Source organism: Neofelis nebulosa, chromosome 4 (genome assembly GCF_028018385.1).
Source record: "Neofelis nebulosa isolate mNeoNeb1 chromosome 4, mNeoNeb1.pri, whole genome shotgun sequence".
Lineage (NCBI taxonomy): Eukaryota > Metazoa > Chordata > Mammalia > Carnivora > Felidae > Neofelis > Neofelis nebulosa.
Window position 1 is genome coordinate 166,947,524 of NC_080785.1, and position 25,161 is coordinate 166,972,684.

At 58.5% G+C, this 25,161-nt stretch overlaps 1 protein-coding gene across 20 annotated transcripts; it reads right to left on the reverse strand.

Annotated features, from left to right (window-relative positions):
* Window positions 1–96: 96 nt before the first annotated feature.
* On the reverse strand, window positions 97–24,917 carry ANKRD24 (ankyrin repeat domain 24). Of its 20 annotated transcripts, none has more exons than XM_058728921.1 (22): window positions 24,595–24,917; window positions 22,667–22,738; window positions 14,937–15,023; window positions 14,701–14,831; window positions 14,536–14,624; window positions 13,578–13,642; window positions 12,990–13,047; window positions 11,378–11,448; window positions 11,083–11,189; window positions 10,716–10,903; window positions 10,208–10,236; window positions 9,513–9,593; window positions 9,269–9,376; window positions 8,254–8,298; window positions 8,061–8,159; window positions 7,074–7,146; window positions 6,766–6,884; window positions 4,979–6,580; window positions 2,320–2,487; window positions 846–971; window positions 599–664; window positions 97–460 (listed from the first exon to the last, which is right to left on the reverse strand). In XM_058728921.1, exons 2-22 carry the CDS (start codon window positions 22,700–22,702, stop codon window positions 383–385), a joined length of 3,426 nt encoding a protein of 1,141 aa, XP_058584904.1. In that variant the 5' UTR covers window positions 22,703–22,738; window positions 24,595–24,917; the 3' UTR covers window positions 97–382. The 20 variants fall into 20 exon arrangements, with proteins under 20 accessions (XP_058584904.1, XP_058584903.1, XP_058584905.1 ...); XM_058728920.1 differs by having other exon boundaries at window positions 24,229–24,917; XM_058728922.1 differs by lacking the exon at window positions 24,595–24,917 and adding an exon at window positions 23,795–24,207.
* Between the last annotated feature and the right edge of the window lie 244 nt (window positions 24,918–25,161).

Genomic DNA, 25,161 nt, shown 5'->3' on the forward strand with positions numbered 1-25,161 from the left:
TGGCGCGGGGGGGTGAGCACCTCACCTCCTCATCCCTGCTCGTGGCCACCCTCCCCTCCCTGAGGGGGGCAGCGATCAGGCCACACACTTTCATCCTTGGCTCCAAGAGCTTTTATTTCTGGGGTCCGGGGTGCTGCGTGGCTACAGGACAGACAGGACAGATAGGACGCGGGAGAGGGGACCACAGATTCTCCGGTGGGGGCGGGGGACGGTCAGGGCTGGCCTTGACACTGGCCAGTGCGTGCAGGGGGGCCAGTGGGGCAGTGGACACAGCCAGGGCGGTCGGGAAGGCCCAGGCTGGTCTGCGAGTTTGGGAGGCCAGTGCGGGAGCCCGGACACCCCTGCGCGGGGCCTGGCGGGCGGAAGGCCAGTGTTCTGATGCTCAGTGGCCCTGAGCCTGAAGCCTCTGCATCTGTAGGATCTGGCTCAGAATCTGCTGCACATCTTCGTCCATCTGACCCTGGGGGTGGGGGGGCGGGGTGGGGAGGGGGCGGAGAGAGAGCCTGGGCACTCCCTGTCTTCCCAGTCCCTCCCTCCCCACCCCTGGAGGCCCGGAAGCTCTCCCCCCCACCAGCCTCCCCCTGGAGGCGGGACTCACCTGAATGGCATACAGGAGGTGGCTCCTATACAAGGCCACCACTGCGCTGTGGTCCCTGGCAGCCTGCTGTGGGTATGGGGGAGGGGGACTCAGAAAGCGGGACCTACCCTCCCCAAGAACATGCCCCACTGCCCCCTAGAGACCCAGAGCCCCCGCACCAGGGTGACAGCTGCTAAAATGCTGAATAATTTTCCTCCCATGCCCGCCGGCCCGTCCCTCTCTTGGGATCCCTGCCCTGTGCCCTCACCTCCAGCTGCTCCTGCAGAGCCTTAACCTGGCCACGGAGGGCCTCCACCTCCGAGAGGCCTGGGGCGGCCGGCTGGTCCTTCAGTGCCTCCTTGAGACTGAAGACTTCCTTGGACAGCTCTGTAATCTGGGGGAGGGGGGGGCATGAGGGGGCATCAAGGCACCCTGAGCCTGGGCGGGCGTGGGGGGTGGGGGCTTTGGACCTCTCCAGGGCGGCCAAAAGCAGCCTGGCCTCGGGGGGGGGGGGGGGGGGGGAGGGCGCTGGGCCAGGCAGCCCTGGGTTTGGGTGCCCTCCCTATCCCCTTCTTGCAGGAGATCTCGGGAAGATGACTCAACCCCTCCGAGGCCTCAGTTTCCTGCTCTGTAAAGTAAGGGGAAACACAATTCTCACCTTGGAGGGTCACTGTGATTCTGAACAGAGGTTAAGTCTAAACTCTGCCTGGCAGACAATAGGTGCTCAATAAATGCAGAGCTGTACTATTCTACTATGGATCAGAGGTTCTCAACCAGGGGGCCATTCTGCCCCCAGGGGACTCCAGGAGGTGTCTGGGGACATCTGTGGTTGCCACACCAGGGGTGCTTCTGGCATGGAGGGGGTGGAAGCCAGGGATGCTGCTCAGCCCCCACGGCACCCAGGATGGCTCCCCAGTGACCCGTCCCGAGTGTCACCAGTGCGGAGAGGGACAGACCGACCCTGCAACAAATCCACCATAATCTCTACCACAATTTTATTTTCATTTTGCAAGAGGCGGTATTGGCCTCAGAGAGGTCGACTGACTTGTTCAAAGTCACACAGTGAGCTAGGGCTGGGGGACCCGGTGCCAATGCACCTGGGGCTCTGGGAGTCACATCCGCTGTCCAGTGACACGATGTGAGACTTTGAGCCGCTCACTTTGCCTCTCAGACCTTCGGCCTGCTCATCTAGAAAACAGGAATAAGGATGCCTTCTGGCTTTCGGGATTAGAAGGGAAGGAAAAGTGATAGGGTGTGAAAACTGCTCCGCCCAATAGCCACAGGCTGCTGTTAGCCATCACTGTTCTGGTCCCAGACCAGAACATCTGGTCCCAAGACCAGAACTTGGGAACCTGGGTTCAAACGCTGCCCGAACCACTGCATGGCTGTGTGACCTCGGGCAAGTGGCATCACCTCTCTGTGCCTCATTTCCGCAAATGGGGACAATAAAAGCACCAATCTTATGGGAAGTTGATATGAGGATTAAATGCGTAGTCCATGTCAAAGGCATGGCAGGGGGCCCAGCATGCAGTAAGTGCTCAATAAACGTTACTGTAGTTATAATTCATAGTTACAACAGTAGCCCGTGTGTCTGAGTTGTGCCCTCCCTTCTCTGTGCCTCCGTCTCCCATCTGGAAAATGGGATGACCTCCCAAGACTCTTTCCTCTGGGACATTCTTGGATTTCCCCCAACCTCTGTTGAGTGGGAACCCCTCAAGTGAGCACAGGAGAAGGGGACGCACCTTCTTGTCCTTTTCCTTGGCCATATCCAGGGCCTCCTGGGCACGGCTCTGGGCCTGGCGTGCCCGCTCGGCCTCGGTGCGGAGCCCCCGCAGCTGCTGCTCTGCCGTGGCCAGCTGGGCCTCGGCCGCGTGACGTTCACTCTTCATGAATAACGCCTCCCTCTGGACCTGCAGCCCAAGCCCATGTGTGACCGCAAGGACATGTGGATCCCAGATGCCTGGAACCCAGAGTCTTCTGATGCTTCAATAGAAGCCTGAGGACAGTCAAGCCCGTTTTGACCTTGAGGACTTTGACTCAGGGGAGTTTGGGGTTCTTCCTGGGCACCATGAACTTTCTGACTCTGCCAGAGACTTCTGACCTGCTAGCTGTGTGGCCTTAGACAACTGACTTAACTTCTTTGTGTCTCAGTTTCCTCATATGTAAAATACGGGTAATAACAGCCCCCACTTCACAGAGTGATAACGGGGATAAAATGAACAAATACAGGAGATCTGCTTAGAATAGCACCTGGCACACAGGAAGTGCTATATTTGAGTTGTTGCGCTGTCGTCATTACTGATGCTCCTTTCTCGTTCCGTGTCGTGAAGGTTTATAGATTTCTTACAACAGGAAAGAAAACCAGAAGGCTTTGGACGAAAAGCAAACCAACATCCAAACGATGACTGCATTTTCACAAAAATACCAAGATCGGAGCAATGTCAGCTTCACAAAAACTGGTCGTGGGCTGGAGGCTGGGAGAACTTTGGCCTTTATAGAAATATTGGCTCCAGGGGAACAAGGATAATAGGTAGAGGTTCTACTCAGTACAGACTGGCTACACTTTAACAATTAAAAGAGAAAAATCAGAGGTGTCTGGGTGGCTCAGTCGGTTAAGTGACCGACTTCGGCTCAGGTCATGATCCCACAGTTTGTGAGTTCGAGCCCCGCGTCGGGTTCTGTGCTGACAGCTCAGGGCCTGGGACCTGCTTCAGATTCTGTGTCTCCCTCTCTCTCTGTCCCTCCCCTCCTCACATTCTCTCTCTCTCTCTCTCTCTCTCTCTCTCTCTCTCTCTCTCTCTCTCAAAAATAAACATTAAAAAATTTTTAAAATCTTTTTCTTGGAAAAATAATACTTATGGCTGCCACTATCGATCTCTTATACCATCATATATAGATTAAACTATTCAGTTTTCACGTGAGGACTCAAAAATATTATGATCTCTGTTGTAGGGATAAGTGAGCAGAAGCATGGAGAGGAAAATGCTTTCCTGATGACAACCAGCAAATGTGGGCTTCTTATTCACATGTTTTGTTATAACACCTACCAGTTTTTTGTTTTTGCTTTTTTAAAAGAAGAGATGGAATCAAATGTCCACCATCAGGGACAAAAAATATTCCCTGGCCTTAAGAAAAGCAACAATATGGGACGCCTGGGTGGCTCAGTCGGTTAAGCATCCGACTTCGGCTCAGGTCACGATCTCACGGTCCGTGAGTTCGAGCCCCGCGTCAGGCTGTGGGCTGATGGCTCAGAGCCTGGAGCCTGCTTCTGATTCTGTGTCTCCCTCTCTCTCTGCCCCTCCCCCGTTCATGCTCTCTCTCTGTCCCAAAAATAAATGTTAAAAAAAAAAAAACTAAAAAAAAAAAAAAAAGCAACAATAACTCAGCACCAAAATCTACTGGGCTCAAAATATTAGATGAAAAAAATCTTTGGGCAGGGGCGCCTGGGTGGCTCAATCAGTTAAGCTTCTGATTCTTGATCTTGGCTCGTCATGATCTCGTGGTTTGTGAGTTTGAACCCCACCTTGGGCTTTGTGCTGACAGCTTGGGATTCCTGCTTTCCCTCTCTCTGCCCCTCTCCCAGTCACTCTCTCTTTGCCTCTCGCAAAATAAATAAATGAAGTGAAAAAAAGCCTCTGGGTGTAACATCCTCCTACTTTCGGGCTTAAGCATTGAGAACGATCATAAAACGACAAGCTCTAAACAGCCCGCCGGGAACCACAGGATGTTTTGAACCAGCGGGGAAGATGGATGTCAGGTAAAACCGTCAGTGGTTACAAAACAACGAGTGGGCCCCAATCCCTGCCTCACACCATACACACCGTTCAAAGATGAAGGGTAAATGTGATTGGAATTAAAGCAACAACGTTTCTGAGAGACACTGTGACCTTGGGTGCACGGAGGTTTCATACACAAACCACAGAGAGCCCTAACCTTTCGAAAAATGATGGGGCTGGCGGCTCAGCCGGTTAAGCACCCGACTTTGGCTCAGGTCATGATCTCCTAGTTTGTGGGACCGAGTCCTGCATTGAGCTGTTTGCTGTCGGCACAGAGCCTGCTTCAGATCCTCTGTCCCCCTCTCTCTCTGCCCCTCCCCTGCTTGTACTCTGTCTCTCTCTCAAACGTAAGTAAACATTTTTTTTTTTTAATTTTAAAAAGAAAAGGAAATCAAAAAAAGAAAAGAAAAATAATGGGGTCAAAATGGCCAAAGGTTTTTAAAAAGACACACAAACGGAACCACCCAGGAGATCCGAACGGCTGCAGGGTCGGCCATCCACCTGGAAACGCCGCCCGCCGAGGGTCAAGGGTCTATAGGATTGAAAGCAATGGGGTGGCCACGCCCCGCGGCTGCAGGTCAGACTGCCAAGGCCAGGGGGGTGGGGGTGCGGCGGCCGCGCTCACCTGGAACACCTCAGCGCTGGTTTTCTCGTGCCGTCGTGCCAGCTCCTCCAGCTGCCCTTCCAGCCGGGCCACGTCGGCCTGCAAGGCGCCCACCACGCGCTCGTGCTCCAGGCGGGCCACGCTCCCCGCGCGCTCCCGCTCCAGCTCGGCGCGCAGCCGGGCGGCCTCCTTGCCGGTGGCCACCACCTCCTGCTCCAGGCCGGCCGCCCGGCCCCGCAGCTCCAGGGCCTCCTCCTGCAGCTGGTGGTGCTCGGAGGCCGGCACGGCCGACTGACGCAGGGCCTCGGAGGCCTCCCGCAGCTCCGCCAGGCCCCGCCGGGCCTCCTCGCAGGCCGCCGCCAGCTCGGCCGCCCGGGCCTCGGCCGCATCCCGCGCGCGGCCCAGCTCGGCGGCCACCGCCCGCTGCTGTTCCCCGGCGGCCGCGGCGGTGGCCAGCTGCTCGCGGAGCACCTGCAGCTCCCGGCTCTGCTCCAGCCGCACCTCCTCCCGCCGGGCCAGCTCTGCCCGCAGGCCCCGGGCCTCCTCCTCGGCCAGCAGGCGGCCAGCGCGGGCCTCGTCCAGCCGGGCCGAGGTCGCCTCCAGCTCCCGGAGCCGGGAGTCCCGGACTCGGAGGTCCTCGCGGGCCTGCTCCAGGGCGGCTCGCAGCTGCACCGCGTCCCCGCCGCCGCCGCCGCCGCCGCCGCCGCCGCCCCCCGAGGCCCCGCCGCCCTCAGCCTCGCGCATCCGCTCCCGGAGCCGTCCAGCCTCGGCCTCCGCCGCCTGGCGCTTGCCGTGGGCCGCCTCCAGCTCGGCGGCCGCCTCCCGCTCCCGTTGCCGGAGGGCCTCCTCCAAGCCACGGATCCTGGTCTCCAGCTCCGCTTGCAGCTGTTCTGAGGCCTCCGCAGCACCAGGGTGCAGGACGGCGCCCAGGGGGCCCCTCGGGGCTGTGGCCTTCACGTGGGTGGTCTCTGTGCCCGGAAGCTCCGCCTCCACCTCCCCCACTCCGTCGGCCTTCGTCTCTGCTTCCTCGGCCTTTGGCTTTGCGGCCTCGGCTTCTGGGTTTCCTCCCTCTTCTGGAGCCTCTGTTTCTGCAGCCTCGCCCCCCGTGGGTTTTGTGTCCGTGGCCTCGGCGTCTGTGGGTTTTGTGTCCGTGGCCTCGCCCCCCGTGGGTTTTGTGTCCGTGGCCTCGCCCCCCGTGGGTTTTGTGTCCGTGGCCTCGGCGTCTGTGGGTTTTGTTTCCGTGGCCTCGGCGCCTGTGGGTTTTGTTTCCGTGGCCTCGGCCCCCGTGGATGCCGCTTCCACGGTTTCATCTCCTGCAGCCCCGTCGTCTGTGGCCTCAGCTCCGTTAACTTTGGTTCCCGGAGCCGTGGTGCCATTAAGCTCCATTTCCATTGGCCCGTCGTCCCTGGTGGTCTTGACTCCCGTGCCCTTGCCCTCCCCAGGGGCCGCCTCCTCTTCTCCAGGGCCGCGCTGTGCTTCCTGTCGCTCCAGTGCCCGCAGGGCGTCGGCGTGCCGCCTGCGGAGCTGGTCAAACTCAGCCCGGAGAGAGTCATAGAGGGCCAGGGGGATGACCTCGGCTGACCCGTTTACTTCCATCTCATCCTTCTCAAAGCTCTCCAGGATCTGGGAGGTGGTAGTAGGGAGCCGGTGGGAGCTTGGGCCCACGGGGGCACAAGCGGCCTTGCCGCCACCTTCCCTGCCCTCAGACTCACCACGTGCCCACGCTGACCCCCGCCTCCCCCTGGGGACAATCCCTGGGGTCCTCAGATCTGTCCCCACCCCACCCTCCGGTGCCGCAGTTTCCCCACCTGGACCTTCTCCATCAGCTCCTGGTTTTCTCTGGTGAGTGCGGCCACTTGCTCCCGCAGCGAGGCCAAGAGCTCCTGGGCCGAGGGGCTTAGCCGTTTGGAGAGCAGAGCCTCGGCCCCTGGTGGGCGCACAGAGTCAGCCCCAAGGGTCCTGGGCCACAGGGACGGGAGCTGGGGGTCTGGAGCAGTGGAGGAGGGCCGACCTCCCTCCCAGCTTCACACTCTCTCCGTGCCTGTGGGTCAAGGCCCCGTTTCCCGGGGACCCCAGGGACAAGGTGGGCAGGGAGGGAGGACGGGGTGGGGCTCACCTGGAAAGTCAGACAGTTCACCTTCCTCATCCTGCAGGGTGGCCACGTCATAGCTCGTGTTCTCCCGCTCATTCTGGGGGGAGGGACGGGGTCCAGCTCGGGTCCTGTCCCCCTCCCCTCCCCAAATTCAGAGTGGACAGGGGTGTGCACATCTCCCACACTCCCCCGGGGCATCAGACGGGATCTGTCTGGCCCATGGAGTTTACTCAGTGCCTACTGTGTGCCGTGGGGCTACGCTGGGCCCCCGGGGAGGAGCGGCGATCAGCCCAAACACGCGACCACAGCCCACTGACTGGAGTCATATGTGCGGCCTGGGTGTGTGGGCTGTGTCCTCACAGGGTCTGCGAGTCCACGCTGGGGTCACGTGTCTGTGCGAGTCCCGGATCAGGTGGCTCAGGGTTTGTGGGTTTGTGGTGAGCACGTGCGTGTGGCGTGGCCCCCCGCTTCTCCCGTGTGAGCTCCTGGGATACGTGTGATTTTGTGCTTGTGTTTTAGTCTGGTGTGTCTGTGAGTGTTTCAACGTGTGTGTGTCCGTGTGCGCGGGCATGCTTGTGTATGTACCTATGTTTGCGAACGGACGTATTTTGGAGAATACACGTGCGTGTACACGGATCTGTGGCCCCGTCGTCCGCGTGTGATTGGATGAGAAGCGTCCGTTGGGCACACGTTGAGTGTATCCAGGGTGCGTGTGTGATTATGCATTCACAGACTTTTGCCGTGGTTGCCAGCTTTAGGGGCAGGGCCACGTGCGGATGACCGTGGTCGTTCATCTCTGTGCGTACAGGCTACGCGTTTTGAGACGTGTCCGTTTTGTGTCCGGACCGTGTGTCTGTGGGCGTGTTGCCTGTGATGGCACGTCTGCGCCGCCTTTGATTGTTGGGAGTGTGGCTGTGCGCGTGAGAGACCGTATATGTATTGGTGTGGTTGTCCTGTAGCCGCAGCGGGAGAGGCCCCGCCCACCTCCGGCAGGGGAGAGGCCCCGCCCACCTCCAGCAGGGACAGCCTGCTCTGCAAACTCTCCACCTCGCGTCCCAGGCTCTCCTTCTCTTCCTGCTTCTCCGCCAGCAGCTGCTGCAGCTCTTGTACCTGGAAGGAGGGCAGTGGGGGGCTCGGCCAGCCTCCAGGAGGAGACGCTGGGGGGCGGCTGGCGGGGCTGGCTCTCCCCACGGCTCCCACCTACCTGTCTCTCCAGGCTGTGTAGGGAGCTGGCCTCTGTCTCTGGCAGCTGACGGGAAGAAGAGGGGACGGGGCTTGAATCCGGGTAGAAGGACCTCCCCTCCCCGCCTCTGCTTAGTAGCCCTCCATCCCGACCGCAGACGTCCGTTGTGTCGCCTCCCGCGCACCCGGCACTGCTCTGCCCCCTGACTCATCACGAAGTATTTATTCAGCATCAGACCCTGTTTGGGGCCGCTCATTCATTCACTGCCTCACTCAAATATTCGCTCATCCAATAAATATTCATCAAGCATCTTCTGTGAGCCCATCCCGGTCAACCATGGCTCTGCTCACAGGCTTATCGTCAAATGGGTGGCCATGAATAAAATGTACGTCATGTCCAATAGCAGTAAGCACTTTGAATAGAAATAAAGGAAAAGGAAACTCAGGGTGCCTGGGGGGGCTCAGTCACTTGAGCGTCCGACTCTTGGTTTCGGCTCAGGTCATGATCTCGTGGTTTGTGGGATCGAGCCCCACATCGGGCTCTGTACTGACAGTGAGGAGCCTGCTTGGGATTCTCTCTCCCTCTCTCTCTCTCCCTTCCTCCCTCGCTCACACATGCCCGCTCTCACTCTCTTTTTCAAAGTAAATAAATAAACATTAAAAAAAAAAAAAAGAAAGAAAGAAAAAATGAAGGGAACTGGGAAGTGAATCCGGGGTGTCACAGTTTTATATAAGGTGGACAGGGAAGGCGTCTTTGGCAAGCGGTTTCTGAGCAAAGACCCAAAGGAAAAGAGGAAGGAAGGCACAGGAACATCTGGAGGAAGCGTGTTCCAAGCAGAGGGCTCAGCACGTGCAAAGGTCCTGGGGCAAGACCAGGCCTGGCGTGTTGGAGGAGCCACAAGGAAGCCCGTGTGGCTGGAGCAGAGTGAGGGGGGAGGGAGGGAGGAGGGAGCTAGGAGAGAGAGGGGGAGTCTTCCCCACAAAACTGCACTCCACCCCAGGCCGAGCCCCAGGCCTGTGTCTCTGGGGCCCCTCACCTCCTGTTTCCTCCGTTCCTGGTGCTGTTCCAGGCCCCGAATCTTCTGCAGCAGGCGGCCCCTCTCCTGGCGCAGCCGCACGATCTCCTCGTAGGCATCGCGATCATCCTGTTCCCCCCAACCCGGGGACCCGCCATTTTCACATGAGGCCCAAGGGCTGTCCCCTCCCATATCTGAGCCAGACCTTGTCCCCCCCGCCCCCCGCCCGCCCCCGTTCCGCCCCCACAGCCAGGACACCTCTCACCGGCATGGGGATGCTGGCAGGGGGCTGAGGCGCTTTCCGCTTCTTGGGGGCCCCTCGCTTTTCGTGGCTGCACACAGAGTTCTGGGGGAAGGGGTGGAGGAAGCCCGTGGGGAACCTGCCAGCCTCTCACCCAAAGACACCGGGCCAGCAGGGCCCCGCTATCCGCCATCAACCTCAGCCCTTGCCCTCACTTCCCGTGTGAGCCCGAGCAAGACCCTGCCTCTCCCCGGTCCTCACTTATCCCAGCATAAAAGGGGCCACATCTCCGGAACGTTCCAGATCTTATGCTTTACCCCCAGCGTCTCGTTGTGCCTCGGTACTTGGTACCAGACCAAACTGTCTACGAGTTCCCTTTCCCCGTGGAGCTGAGATGATACACGGCTGGGAGAGAGAAAGAGGCCGGACTTGCCTCCTTCCCCGACTTCACCAAACTCGGTTCCCTCTACCACGCCGCCCCAGCCCCATGATTTGGCCCCGTCCCCCCCAGTGTTCTCACCCACTTCTGAGAGTTATGCTGTAGAAGCTGCTATCACTTGGTAACAGCATACCCTGAAGGAAGCATTCATCCCAAACAGATCTTCCTAGGTCACAACCCTGGGACAGAAGTCCACCTCTTCTCTCCCCATAAAGCTTGGGACCAGGGGGAAGGTAGCGTGTGCAGGGGGACGACTCATTCACTGCTTAGGGATCCATACCTGAGACGATGCCTCGCCTGAGTCATCCTCTAGGAGGGCAGGGAAGAGAGGGAAGCAGGGTCAGGCACTCCGTTTTGGGGACTCTCTTCCCGGCCCTAGGAAGGGCACTAGTGAGCCCAAGGGACTTATGGCAGGGGTGGGCTCCCAATTCCCCAAGAGTCAGGACTTTTAAAGTAGGACTCGACTACGTTTGCAGCTGCTGATAGGAGGGACCCTGAAACTCTCAAGAGGGGAGGACAGGGGCACCTCCAGGATGGGGCAGGTACGGGGTGCCAATTCTTAGGAAAGGCAAATATCCGAGCATAAGGATGACCCAGGAAAGCAGAGTGGACCCCCCAGATTATTCTAAAAGCTCCGGGGACCCTCGAAACTGTTCTGAGCAGCATCGGCAGAGGCATGCTTCTACGATGCAGTAAAGAGGGATACCTTGAAACTGTCTCCAGCGGAGAAAGGGAAGGAGGTTCGCTTTGGCCGGTGCCTGGGGGGGGGGGGGGGCGGGGGTGCATACCACTGGGTGGTGAGGGGCGCTGAGCTGCCTCCTGCAGGAGGTGCAGGATCAGTTTGTCTCCCGCCAGGGCGCCGTAGTGGGCAGCATCCTGGCCCAGGGCGTCGGTGATGCCCGGCTGGGCCCCACCCTGAAGCAGCACCTCCACTGTTTCGGGGCTGGCCCCCTCACAGGCCAGCATCAGGGCTGTCCTGCCAGGAGAGGGGGCTGCTGAGGAAGCGAGGGCATTCTCAAACCCCCAGGCCCTCCTCCATACCCAGGCTGCGTGGGGGAGGGGAAGAGGCAACTAGATCCCCCACCCACGGAGGCTAAGAGACTTGCCCAAGGTCACACGGCATACAACGGGCCAACTGGGATGGGAGATACTCACCTGCCCTGCAGATCCTGGTCATTTGCGGCAGCCCCCTGCTGCAGGAGGAGGCGGCACAGATCTGTGTGACACATCTGAGCGGCTATGATAAGGGGCGTTGTACCTGACTGGTGGGAGTCAGGGGAAGGATGAGACAAAATGTGAGAGGCCGACCTTGGGAGGTAGGGAAGCCCATACGACTGCCCCTGGACTTCACTCCAGACCCTTCTGACGCTTTTTAACGGGCGCCTGGGATGCCGCCACTTGGTGACAGCGTACCTCAAGTACAGTTCCCAAAAAGTTCCCGGAGGCTCACCCGATCTCGGGGACTCAGATGTGCCTTGAAAGAGCAAAGGATTTCTGAGCAGGAAATGCAACCGCCAGCCGCTGGGAAAAGAGGGAGGGTAGGTAAGGCAAGGTTTAGACATTTTTTGGTGGGGGGGGGGCAGGCCTTCCGCCTGGTGTGATTCTTATCCCTTATTTTGTGACAGAAGTTCCTACCTTCCCTGGGAGGGCAATAGCAAAGGTACGCCTCCCTATTTTACAGATGAGGAAACTGAGGCCCACCCAGGTGCACGGTCGGCCAGTAGGGTAAGAGACAGAGCTAGGATCAGGTCTGCTAATTCCCTATCCCAAGTTCCTGCCACATCCCATCATGGCTCTCTTTTAAGGTGGAAGTTTGGGCTAATTTTTATGCATTTCCTCTCTTCGCTTTAGCCTGCAGTACGTGCCTACCATGGGCCAAGCCTCATACAGAGACTGGTAATGTTCACTGGAGGGATCAGACGTCAGCTGAGCCTGGGCAGGCTTCATGGGGTTTGACCTGAGTTCTGAGTCTTGAAGGTGAAAAGGAAAAGGGCAGAGGTTTCTTAGGAGCCGTGAAGCGAGAAACAGCCTTGTAAGGTCAAGGAAGGGGGAGACTGTGGGTCCAGAGCCGCAAAGGAGGAAGGGTTTCATGCCATCACTAGAAATGTCAACAAGAGGGGCGCCTGGGGGCTCAGTCGGTCAAGGCTCGGGTCATGATCTCACAGTTCATGAGTTCGAGCCCCGCGTGGGGCTCTGTGCTGACAGCTGAGAGCCTGCTTGGGATTCCCTCTCTCCCTCTCTCTCTCTCTCTCTCTCAGAAAGAAAGAAAGAAAGAAAGAAAGAAAGAAAGAAAGAAAGAAAGAAATGTCAAGAAGGCCTATCTGATTATCTGCTGTGTGCTCGAGGGGGGACGGCATTTGGTTTTCTGCTGCAATCCCAGTGCTTAGAACAGAGCCTGACAGACACATCGCAGGAACTTAAATATTTATTGAATGAAATAACCGGCTGAGCTTCCACAGTGTGACCGCTAGGTGGCAGCACACGCCAACTGCCCGGAAGTTTCAACCCACGATTAAAACCCCCAAAGCAAATCCCAGCTTATTCTGTGTTTCCAAAAGGTCAGGCATTTCTTGAGTCATGAGCGAAAGTCATTCCCTGATCTCATGGGCATGGTGGACAGATGCCGGGTCGGGTTCTGGTTCAAGCGGGCGGGTCCCTTGACCTCCCTCAGGAAGGAGTTTGGATTCAAGGACTATGAAGGATGCTTGGATCTTTGCCCTTCCTGAGACTCCCTAGGAAAGTACATTCTGGTCACTGTCCTTACTACCACCATCGTTCTCGCCCAGGCCTGGTGCTTGGGGGGCCAGACGGCCTGAGTCTTCCCCGCTTTCTCGTGGCTGAGCCTCAACCACCTTGCCTGTCCGATGGGGTGACTGGGGCTCAAAGTGTTCCTGAGGATTAATGCTGAGCCCGGGGACTCGTGCACAGCAGGGACTCGGTGAGGAAAAAGGAGGAAGGAGGCAGAACGCTCACGGCCAGTGCCCCAGGACCCGGAGTAGAATAATCCCCAGCCCAGCACCCTCTGGGTCATGGTGGGCAGGGCGGAGCTGGGCTGCACCCACCTGCATGATGGAGGGCCGTCCATCCACTGCTGTCCACGATATCCACCACGCAGGACGCCTGGGGAGGGAGGGGTGTGGGTCGTTGGAGGCTCTCCAGGAACTGGGACCTGCCCCTTCTTGGGCTCTGCTGTATTTCAGGCTCCCGACCTATCTCTTCCCTCCCCCGTGCCCGCTCCGCGGAGCCCATCTCCTCATGGACTCCCAAGTGACTCTCTTCGCTTTTTCATGAAATTTGGTGACAGAGGGACTCATTGGGAGTTCAGGAACAGCTGGGGGCTTGGGGGCTTGACGAGAGCTCCGAGAGTGGCTGTAGCCACCACCTAGGGTTTGAGGAGAAGCTGGGGCTCAGGAGATACCTGGTGTTGGGAGCATATCTCGGGTGTGTGAAGTATCTGGACACTCAGGGAGTATCTGGTTGTTCAGGGAGTAGCTGGGGCTCAGGAGCAAAGGAGGCTAAGACACACCCAGGATTCAGGGAGCAGCTGGTGGGGGGGGGGGCGCGGTTCAGGGAACTGCTAGAAGTCAGGGGTAGCCAGGGGAAGGGAGTATCTCCGTTAGGGGAGTATCTGACACAAGGGGATAAATGACCTGTAACAGCTGCTCCAAGCACTGTGGGTGCCCATACTTGGCCGCCAGGTGGAGGGCATTGTAACCTGAAAGGCAGGGAGGGTTCGCTAGGGTTCCACATACTCAAGGAGCTTCTGGCTGCTCCCCAAATCTGTGTCAACTATCTGCGAGGAGTTTCCGTGTCCCGTGGACGCCCCAAACCCCAGGTACTTCTCCAAACCGTGCTACTCCCCGCAGCTGGACACTCTCCAGGCGCCAGCTAGTCTGTGTCCCAGACATTCTCATCTCGACTATACTCCACAGCCTCCCGCTTCTCAGGCCCTATTGCCCCAGCCACGGTCCACGTCCCCAGCCACCCTCCGTGCTGGACAACACGCAGCTCCAGCCCTGTCCCTCGGAATCCCGCTGTCGCGTACGCTCTCCCGCTAATCCACAAACCCTTGCTATCCCACGGGCGGCCTGTGCCTCCTACGATGTCCCAGAGCCCCAGCCACTCCCTTTGGCCACGCCTTCCGTATCAGACATTCCCTCAGAGCCCTCGTTAAGTCATACACCCAGACTCTCCTTTGGTTCCAGCTCCTCCCAGCTACCCCTAAACCCCAGCTACTCCCCATACGTCAGATACTACCTCCCCCTTCCCCCCAAATTCTACTTGTTATTCTCCCGTCCCCAGGTACTTCGCAAGCTCAGGGAATCCTCTGTTCCAGCTAATTCCTCTGCCTTAACCACTATCTGGGTCCTGGCCACTTCCCGCCCACGGGCTGTCGACTCACCTTGATTGGTGCCAGCTACATACAGTCTTTTTTCTTGTTCACTGCAGCCTGACAAGTCCCTGTGCCTCCCGGGGTGGGGGGCACTGAACGGAACCCCCGCTTTTTCAGCAGGTCGCTGAAGCCAGGGAGCGGGACCTGAGTGGACCTGCGGGCTGAGCCCCCCATCTGGGCTCCTCATCCCTCCCCCGGGGCCCAGCAGGCAGTACCTGCCCCATCGGTGCTCATGACGTTGGAGCCCTGTGCCAGCATCACCTCTAGGCAGCTGGCTGCTCCCCTCATGGCAGCCAGGTGGAATCTGGAGGTCGGAGGCCAGGGATCAGCTGCAGGATGGCCGCCCCACATCCCTCCACCCCCAGGGTGTGGGCACTCACGCGGACTTGCCCTCGGGGTCCAGCTTCGTGGGCACCAGCCCCTTGCGGGTGATGAGGGCGGCCACCCGTGCAGCATCGTCGTTCTCCACCGCCTGCAGCAGTCGCTCGTCGCTTTTGCCCCACTCCTGGCTCTACAGGGCACACCCAGAGGAGAGTGGGGCCGGGCGATCGCGGCCCCCTCCCTGCTCCCCCCTGGCCGGGGCTCCAGGCCTCACTGCCTGCCCTTGGGCACTTGCCTGGCGCCTGCCTCTGGCGGCCGGCTTCGGGATGGGGCAGGGGCCACAGGGCGGGCAGGAGCCAAGGTCAGCGGGGCTGAGCCGCAGCTGTAGGGGGAGGTAGTCCTGGGCGGGGGTCTGAGACAGCGTCCCCCAAGCCTACATCCCCCAGCGTCCGCTCCCAGGTCCACACAACAGCCACTACCATCAATGTCCCATTACATACCCCCCCCCCCGGCATCTTTCCAGAAATTGTCCCCAGCCAGCCCTTTAGTGAAAGCCACCTTTCCAAACATTACCCCACCTCCAAAATCTTCCCATGGGAACCCCTAAAAGGGTCCCTTTAAATGTCTTCCAGAACCATCTGTCATCTGTCCTTCTTAAACTGTCCCTGAAATGCCACAATTGTCCCCTAAATATCCCAAGATCCGTGCTCTAAACAACCGTAGCGTGAAATACATTCCAAAACGTCTTCCCCAAATTTCCGAAGTTTCTCCAAAATCATCCCCCCAAATGACCCCAACATCTGGCCTAAAAATGTCCTTCCAAAAATATCCCTTGAATGTTCTCTGAAATTATACTCCAAATGTCACTATATTTTCCCGAAAATGGTTCCTTAAAACATAGTCCAAATTATCCCCTCAAATGAACTCACCCAAAACGGGTCCCCGAAACTGTCCCTCCAAATGCCCTCTACATTTTCCAGGGTCCCCTTCTGTTCTCAAAGCTGCCTCCCCAAACATCCCCATGTCTCCCCAAATATCCATCCCTCGACCTCTGCCCCCCTCCTCCCGCACCCCCCTCACTGCCGGTCCTTCCCGGGTCTGGGGGCGGGGGTCCGGTCCTGACCCAGCCAGGGGCGGGGAGGGGCGGGCAGGGAGGGGAGAGTTAGGGCCCGAGCCCCGCCCGCTCCCGCGCCCCCTCCCCTGGCCCTACCGCGCAGGAGGCGGCGGCGCACACGCACAGCTGCTTCATGGCGGCCAGGGCGCCAGGTGCCCGGCTCGGTGCTCCGGGAGGCCACCGGGCCGGAGCGGGGGGGTTGGGAGGGGGGCCCGGAGGGAGGGGCAGGAACGCCCGCGGGAGGGGCTGGAGGGGGCCGGAGAGAGGGACAGGGGGTCGGACGGAAGGGCTGGAGGGGGCCGGGGCGCGGTAGGGGGCGTCGTGGGGGTCGGGCGGAGGGAGGGGCCAGAGGTGACTGGGGGGGAGGGGCTGGAGGGGGTCGTAGGGGAGGGGCCGGAGGGGGTCTGGGCGGGGCTTGGAGGGGTGAGGGTCCGGAGTGCCCGCGCGCCCCGCCCCCTCCCGGAGACCCCCGCCCCCAACGGTAGGGATCGTGCTGGGGAGAGGCTGGAGGAACCGGGAGGGAAGGGCTGGAAGGACCCGGAGGGAGGGGCTGAAGGGGCCCGGAAGGACCAGGAGGGAGGGGTAGAGGCCTCCGGAGGGAGGGGCTGAAGGGGCCCGGGGGTGGGGCCGGAAGGGCACGGAGGGCGGGGCTGGAAGGGGTCTGGGGGCGGGGCTGGAGGGGTGAGGGTCCGGAGTGCCCGAGCTCCACCGCCCTGCCCGTGCGCCCCGCCCTCTCCCGGAGACCCCGCCTCCACGGTAGGGGTCGTGCTGGAGGCGGGCGGGGGGCGGGGGTGGGCTAGGCTCTGGGGGCGCAGTGCCGCCCGGGCACTACCTGACTTTCCTGCCGCGAGGGGGATGCGGCGAACGAGGCCCGCCTCCCTCGCCCCCGCGGGCTCCCACTGGATCTCCAGGGATCCGCCTGCGTCGTCTCCGCCTCGTCTGAGCCGGCTGCGGGTCGCAGGTGACTCCGGCCTGAGCCCTCTCGGCGGCGGACGCAGCTTCCCACTGCTGCCTTGCCATCATTCATTCACTCTTGCACCCGTGGGACCCAGCAGTCTGACGAACTTGAATTTGAAACCAGGGCCCTGCACCCAGGCCCCTCACATTTAACGCCTGTGCGACCCAGTCAAGGTACTTACCTGCCTTGGACATCGCCTTCCTCATCTGGAAAATGGGGTTCAAAACAAACAGTAGCTACTGCACGCGGTGTTAGCGAGAGGACTAATGAGGTACTCTGTGCAAAGCCCTCACTGGTGCCCGGTACGCGCGATAAACACGGATTCGTTCGTCAAAGGTGTGCTTGCGCCCAAGTGCATGTCTAATGCTGAATCCTGGGACACAGGCCATAGCAGGTGGTCAGTTAAATCACTGGAAAGCAGAGTGGACACAGCTCCTCCCAAGGGGCTGGTAGGGTCTGTGTTCGCTGGTTGTTTTCTCAGACTGGGAGCCCCCTGACCGCAGGGCCAGGCTGAGGCCTCCCTGGCACAGACCTGGCACCCCAGGGTGGGGTGGGACAGTTGATAAACGTTTGCTGAGTGAATGAATGACTCACAAGGCCCTCTGGGCCATGTGAATTTCATTTACTGACTCTGCTTGTCCTACCGGGATGCCTGGTGCTGCACTGGGCCTGGCGCCCAGTGGTGACAAGACAGATGCCGCTGTTATCACTGGGGTCCCTGGGGAGACAGGTACACCCGTGGATTGATGAACCAGGGTGATTGGGGCTGCGATGGGGGCAGTCCAGGCCGGCTGGGAGCTCAGAGAGGACTCCTGACCCTGGGGAGTCCGGGAGGGCTTCCTAGAAGAGAGGGCATCTGAGCTGAAACTTAGAGGACGGCCAGGATCCCCCCCGAGTTAGGGGGTGGCAAGGACAAGATCACGTCCAGGAGGAATCGTGAAGTTATCGCTCGCCTCAACCAGCCCAGTTACCTGTGCCCTGATCCAGGACCAGCTGGATGAGGGTCATAACTGAAGGGTAGGGCAGAGGAAGAGGGGTGTCCCTGGGAGGAGGGGGAAACCAGGAATGTGGGACATCAGGGGAGCCACTAAAGGTTGCCAAATGGCCCACCCTGTTGATGTGGCTGCAAATTCACAAAGGCGCCAGCAGAGGTGGGGAGGGGGGAGGACACAGGGATGAGCGGGGAGAGTAGGGGTGAGTATAGCGATGGCCTTCTGGGACCTGAGTTTAGCAGCAGTGACTGCAGACAGGAGGAGGGGGCTTGAGTCCAGCTTGGTCATGTTCTGCACACTGTGACTTTGGCCTAGGCACGCTCCTCCTCTGGGTCTCAATTCCCCAACCGCTAGATGGGACGGTTAATGCAACAGACGGCGTAAAGCCGGGTTCCTCCACTCAGGCACCGCGGACGTTTCAGGGCCAGATCGTTCTCTGCTGGGGGGCTGGCATGGGTGCCGTGGGGGCTGAGCAGCATCCCTGGCCCCCACCCACTTGAAGCCAGGAGCACCCCCCAATGTGACCACCACAGATGTCCCCAGACATGGCTCGGGAGGCAAGATCTGTCTGGCATTCTTCTTAGACACCTTTGCGCAGGAGGAAGGAGAGGTGGGGCAGGAAGATGGAGGGTTTGGTAATAAGCAGTTGGGGAGGGGTGGGTGTTGAGGGCTCCTGTCTCTCGCACCCAACCCACCAGCCAACCCTGCAAACTCGATCAACGTACCCAATCTTGCCTGTGGGCCAGCCCTGTCACTGGAGGCTCCATCTGGGGATACCTGGTCTCCTAGCCCCTGCCCTTGTCTCCCAGCTTCCTAAAGCCCCAGTCAGCTCCCATCTTCCTCCTGCTCAAAAGCCTCCACAACCTCACTCGGCGTAAAATCCAGACTGCTCTCAGGGCCCAAGAGGTTCTACAGAAACTGGTCCCCGGGACCAAATCCCAGCCCCCCTCCCCCAGTTTCCTGTGGCCCAAGAGCTAAGAATAGTTTTTACACTTCTAAGTGGCTGGGGGGAAAAAAAGATCAAAAGGAGAGTAATATCTGGTGATGTGATACGTGACAATGACATGAAATTCACATTGCGCGTCCATAAATAAAAGTTTTCTTGGGGCGGAGCCTGGCCCATCCATTCAGAGCAGCCAGTGGCTGCTCTCAAGCTGCATTGGCAGAATTGAGGTCTGAGGGCCCTTGAAGACAAAAATATCACGGCCTGGCCCTTCACAGGGAGAATCTGCCCACCCCTGCTCTACACAGTACCCCCTGGCAACTTCCCGGGCCCATCTCCCCTCCATTTCCTCTGGTCAGACCCATCACGGTGGCCTCCTTTCTGGTTCTGGCCTCGGCGCTCGCAGTGCCTTCTGCCTGGAGCACCTTCCCTCCCCCACGGTCTACAAGGCCTGTTCCTCTCCTACCGTCTGCACTGGACGGCGCCCAAAGAGGGTTTATTAGCCGTTTTTTTTTTCCTCCCTGTTCTTACTAGCTGATGCCACACTGGTACCTTCCAAATACATTGTTTCCCTTTGGTCTAACCCCGCCCCCTAGGATGTCAGTTCCGCACCGGCAGGGATCTTTGTCCACCTCAGTCACTACTGTATCCGCAGCTGATAGATACCAGGTACAGATTTTGCAAGGCCTGGTGCAAGAGGAAAATGCGGGGGGCTCCTGTTCAAATATTATTGAGAGTTTCAAGATGGCGAGAAGAGAGCAGTAAAGCAAACTGGGGCCCTTCTGAGTGAAGGTCCTGTGAAGCTGGCCCTCATCTCCAGTGACTACAACAGGGCCTGGCGCATAGTAGGTGCCCCATCAATGTCTGTTGAAGGAATTAAAGAAATAGTGACTCTGGGGAATGAACACGCGAGACAGACTTTCCAGGAAGCCTTGAGGAACTGGGAATCTATGGGTTTCTAAAAACTCCGATCTTCTTGCTTGTGGGATTTTTCTAAAACTTGAAATAAGGGAGAGGCAGGGGGGGAAGCCCAGGACTAGGCTCACGGCTCCCAGTTAAATCCCATCTTACAGACAGAAAAACTGAGGCCCGGAAGGGTTCCAAGAAGGCTCAGAGCGGGTATCAGGATGTGTTGGGGCCTTGGAGAAAAGGCTGGTATTAAAGAAGCAGAAAGGGGGGCACCTGGGTGGCGCAGTCGGTTAAGCGTCCGACTTCAGCCAGGTCACGATCTCACGGTCCGTGAGTTCGAGCCCCGCGTCAGGCTCTGGGCTGATGGCTCGGAGCCTGGAGCCTGTTTCCGATTCTGTGTCTCCCTCTCTCTCTGCCCCTCCCCCGTTCATGCTCTGTCTCTCTCTGTCCCAAAATAAATTAAAAATGTTGAAAAAAAAATTAAAAAAAAAAAAAAAAAAAAAAGAAGCAGAAAGGGCGGGGGGCGCCTGGGTGGCTCAGTGGATTGGGTGTCCAACGTCAGCTCAGGTCAGGATCTCACAGTCTGTGAGTTCGAGCCCCGCGTCGGGCTCTGTGCTGACAGCTCGGAGCCCGGAGCCTGCTTCCGATTCTGTGTCTCCCTCTCTCTCTGCCCCTCGCCTGCTCATGCCCTGTCTCATTCTGTCTCAAAAATAAATAAAAACATTTAAAAAAATAATAAAAAAATAATAAAGAAGCATAAGGGGCGGGGTGCTTGGGTGGCTCAGTCAGTCGAGCATCCGACTTTCACTCAGGTGATGATCTCACGGTTCGGTTCCTGAGTTCAGGCCCTGCATCAGGCTCTCTGCTGTCCCAGGCACAGCCCGCTTGGGATCCTCTGTCCCCCTCTCTCCCTGCCCCTCCTCCGCTCACGCTCTCTCTCAAAAATAGGCATTAAAAAAAAAAAAAAAGCAGCAGCAGCAGAAAGGAGTGGGGAAGGACTGAGCAAGAGGGTGGTGGCTGGACTGTGTCCTGAGAATTGGGAATGAAAAGCCCCGAGAGACAAGGGGGGTGGGGTGGGGAGGAGGAGGGGGTGTCTGTGCGTCTGCAGTCACGAAGTCACGGGTGTTTGCTTTCTTCCCTCAGGGGAGCGGGCAGAACAAAAGCTGAACTTGACTCCAGCTGTCTGCCCAGAAACTGGAGCCTCCGGTGGAGGGAGGGACAGTGAGATGCCCGGTGGGGGGGATGGAGCACAAGCTTCTCCCCCTTCCGCCCCCCCTGCCGCCCTCCCGCCTCTCTCCGCAGGCTCCTCCCTGCCTCCCAGACACCACCCCCACCCCCCACACACCCGGTCTGAGGTTTCTAACACCTGTCTGCTCTCCACCACTCACCCCCATACCTGTGTGAGACCCCTAACACACCCACTTCCCAAATTAGGAGTCTGGGTTTGCTTTTTGTCTTTTTTTTTTAAACTGCACAAAGTTTTTGAAGGATTTGATTTTGATATAATTTGCCTTTCAAAATTAAACGATTATACGCTTTGGTTTACCACCGGCTACAACATCTCAGGAGTTCTTGGGGGGTAAGTGTGAACAGTCCAACTTAGGAACTGATTCCAAACAGGATGAAGAACTTTAGGATCCTTCCACAATGAATCAGGCTGACTCCGGGCCACATTTGATAGGGGCTAATGAGCCATTTATTCCTGTCTCTGTGTCTCTGTCTCTGTGTCTCCCTCTCTCTCTGCCCCTCCCCTGCTCGCGCTCTGTCCTTCTCTCTCTCAAAGATAAATAAACGTTAAAAAAAAAAAAAAAAGATGAATAAAACCCAAGCTAGGTGAAATAAATAAAAACAAATTCACTGACGTTACATTTGAACTTTTAAAAATTAAATTCAAATAAATGAAAGGAAAAGCGACGTTAAGCTTAATAACTAACAAATAAATAACGTCAGTTGGGAAAACCGAGGGGGCCACAGGGGACTGGTGACAGGCCCGCAGCCGCCCAGCTAGTCAAGCAGAGCCAGCTGACCTGGGTCTCTGTCCTGTGACTGGGAGAGGCGAGTTAACCTCTCCAGACTTTGGTTTCTTCCTGTGGCGAGTGTGAGGTCACGCGTGACCAAGGCCAGGCACAAAAGGGTGTTCTAACCCTAGATTCTCTCAGTCTGTGCCCTGGACTTAGGGGGAGGGAGTCAGGGAGGAGTGAGTACGACTGAAGACAGAGCATCTCTCCTGGGGAGTTCACAGTCCAAGGAATGGCTGCATGGGGAGCCAGCTCCGGCCTACCTCAGGGCCTTTGCACTGCCTGCTTCCTCTGCCTGGGATGCAATTCTTGGAATATGTGCATGCAATTCCCTCCCTCTTTCTCTTCTAATCTTTGCTCGATTATCAGCTCCTTGCTGAGGCCTTTCTTGACAACTTGCTTTAAAACTGCAGCCATCTCCCCTGCCCTAGATGCTCCAGTCCCCTTTCCTTTTCTTGGTCTCTGTGGCAACAAACATGCCTTTTCAGCTGTTTATCCTGTTTAGTACCCATCACCCCCCACTCAGCTGTCCGCTCCACCGGGGGCAGGGATTTCCTCAACGCCCACCACAGTGCCTCCTGCAAGCATTTGCTGAACGAACCCCTCAAAAGCAAGAGATGGGGGTCCCCCAGGAAAGTGAGTCCTCAGAAAAGCAAGCGGTCACTGGAGCTTGGGAGAATGGAGATTCTTCGGGACAAAGAAGAGTGTTACTGAAGCCAAACAGGGTGGGGGCCGTGGAGGGTCGGACAGGCAGCAGCGATACAGGAGAGGACTTCCTGGTGGAGGGAACAGGAGGGGCTGGCAACTGAACAGGAAGCAGTGGGGACATGAGGACAGCAGGGGGCAGTAGACAGGAAAGGGAGGAGAGGGGACAGAAGCCAAAGGGGGGGATTTGAACCTGTGGGTGGTGAGGAACCACAGGAGGGTCCGAACAGGGAGGGGGGTGGCCTGGTCCCTACTGAAGCCGCCAAAAGGATGCGATGAGGGGCACGGGACAATGCTCCAAAGGCCCAGGGGCTCCTCGGCCAGGCCCCGGGGCACAGGGGCCTGAAGATGGGGGGCACCGAGCATCTCAGCGGCCTCAGACTCACCTCTGTCTTCTTAAATCGTGCCCGCAGGGTCTTCATGGCCAGCGTCTGGCGTTTCTCCTCAGCCCAGGCCACCTGGGAAAGCACCAGAGTGGGGTGGGAATAAGGGACCCCGTGAGCAGGAGGGCCACCTGCCTCCCCCTTCTCAGAAGGACAGCTTCCTCTTCCCTGGGCCATCTCAGACCCTAGAGCAGGACAGGGACACAGGACGCCCCATCCTGACTGCTGTGTGTCCTCTGGCAGGCCTCTTGTCCCCTCTGAGTTTCACTTTCCTCACCCTTAAAAAGATGGACACAATCCCCTCTTGACTAACTCGTGGTCAGTTTTCAGTGGCGTCCTTAGCATATAGTAGGTGTGCAGGAAACGCACCTGCTGAAGCAGCTCAAGCCTTTTCCGGTCTCCAAGCTCTCATCTGCGTGGTTATTCCTGCACGGGGTGCCCGTTTCTCTCCATTGTCTCTGGTAAGCTCCTATTCACCCTTCACAGCCCATTTCCAAAATCCCGTGTTCTGATGAGCTTTGCCTGTCGTCCACAGGCTGAACTCTAACTCCCCCAGCTGGGTTCCCCTGCCCCTAGTTGGGTCCCTTCCTGTGCCCCAGCCCTGGCTTCGTAGGCTGGAAGTGGTCTGGGCTGGTACCGTCTTCCTGAACAATGAGGGGCCCCTGGGGGCCAGGCCCAGAGCTGAGGCCTCTTAGCACAAAGGCTTGTTTGGGATTCCTTCCTCTTTTGAGTGGGATTTCTTTTTTTAAGTTTATTTATTTCGAGAGAGAGAGGGAGGGAGAGAGAGAATCCCAGGCAGGTGCCGTGCGGCCAGCGTGCAGCCCGACGCGGGGCTTGATCCCGTGTACTGCGGGGTCGTGACCTGAGCCAAAGTCACGCGTCGGAGGCTTAACCAACCGAACCACCCAGCCGCCCCGAGTGGGATTTTTATGAAGGCATGTCCCACACCCGTCCATCCTGCCTGTGAATTCTCGAAGCCATCCTCCCATCTGTCTACTCACCCATCCATCCACCACCCCCCCCCCCCGGGCATTCATCCATCCACTTTTCCACCTACCCACCCTATTATCTACTGCCCACCCATTCATTCCCCCACCCCTCCACCAATCACCCTACCCACACTGTACTCACCCCACCCTTTCTCTTCTGCCTCTGTCTCAATCAAACCTAGAGCAGGAGGTAATAAGATAGCCAAGGGGAGTCCACAGGTTGCCAGGGCAGGAGGGAAGCCATGGGCTTGGGGGACGAGAGTGGCTTTCTGGAAGAGGGGATGATATATAAAGCAGGACCTAGTGGCCAGGCAGGAGGCTGAGCAGGGCGGCAGCCGTTAAAAGAAGGTAAGTGCCCTAGACAGTGCAAAGGCTGGGAAGTGGGAAGTGTGTGGTGTGTGTGTGTGTGTGTGTGTGTGTGTGTGTGTGTCAGGGTGTCTGGGTAGCTCAGCAGCACAGCTAGGACATACACACACACCTCTCCTTTCTCCCACACACCAGGGCTCCAAGGCAAGAGGCTGAGGCCCTAAGGCGGGGGTCTCCATCCCAAGCTTCCCTCACTTCCTCCTCTCCTACCTCCTGCAACGCCAGTGACTCCAGCACCCGGCCTCCGCGCCCACGGCGGGCTCCAGTTACCTGCTCCCAGCCGGGCCACCAGTCACACCGGCAGCTCCAAGCGCTCAGCTCTGACACCCGATCGGCTCTGAGGGCAGCCGCCCCAGGGGGCCGGGGGTGAACAGAGGGAGGAGACGAGCCGGCTGCGGGGCTGCCTGCTGGCCAACGAGCTCAGGCGGGAAGACACCTACTGTTCTCTCACCACCCTCCACCTCTCCTCCTAGCCTTTGTCCTCGTTGTGTCTTCGCCAGCAGCGCCCTGTGTGCGCCCCATGTCACTCCCAACCGGCTCACTCGCCCCATCTCATTTCTGCCCGCTCCTACTCACTCTCTGGATCTTTGCTGCAACACCGCCTCCTCCAGGAAGCCTTCCCGGAGGCACCCAGGCTGAGCTCCCTTATGGCTCGGGGCCCTCATGGCACCTTAATCGGACTAAGTCACCACTGCCCGGTCACTTGTGTCCATCTTCGCCGCAAGTTGCCGCCTTTGTTCCCCGGTGTTTCCCGGGCACTCAGTAGGTGCTCAACACGTGTTTCTTAAATGCATCCTCAAGGCCACCAGCCCCAATGGCCTTGAGCAGTATCTCTAGCGGTGCACCAGTCCGGCTGGGTGGAGACTGTCACCCACCTGGATAACGTTCGGGTAATTCAGGGCGGCGTCCAAGACCCTCCCACATCCCGCCCCCCACCCCCCGCAGGGTATTCGTGACTTTGTAAACTTCTGAAATGTGCAGCAGACAGAGCCTCGACTAGAAGCACGAGCTCTCTGTCGTCCCGAGAGGCGTGGGGACCTCAATGTACTCATTTGCAAAAAGAAGAAAGGGGAGCACCGGCCGCTTGTGCCCCTCACTTTAGAGGTGACTGCAGAACTCTCACGTGGACGGCTGGCCCCGTTT

What these genes read in the sequence shown, in the direction of transcription:
- ANKRD24 (XM_058728919.1), bottom strand. Translation starts at nt 15,890, where the DNA reads ATGAAGCAGCTGTGCGTGTGCGCCGCCGCCTCCTGCGCG. An exon ending in GCGCCGCCGCCTCCTGCGCG is followed by an intron (nt 15,024 to 15,851) that starts GTAGGGCCAGGG and finishes CTCCCCCTACAG; the next exon opens with CTGCGGCTCAGCCCCGCTGA. An exon ending in TACACAGCCTGGAGAGACAG is followed by an intron (nt 8,160 to 8,253) that starts GTAGGTGGGAGC and finishes CCCTCCTTCCAG; the next exon opens with GTACAAGAGCTGCAGCAGCT.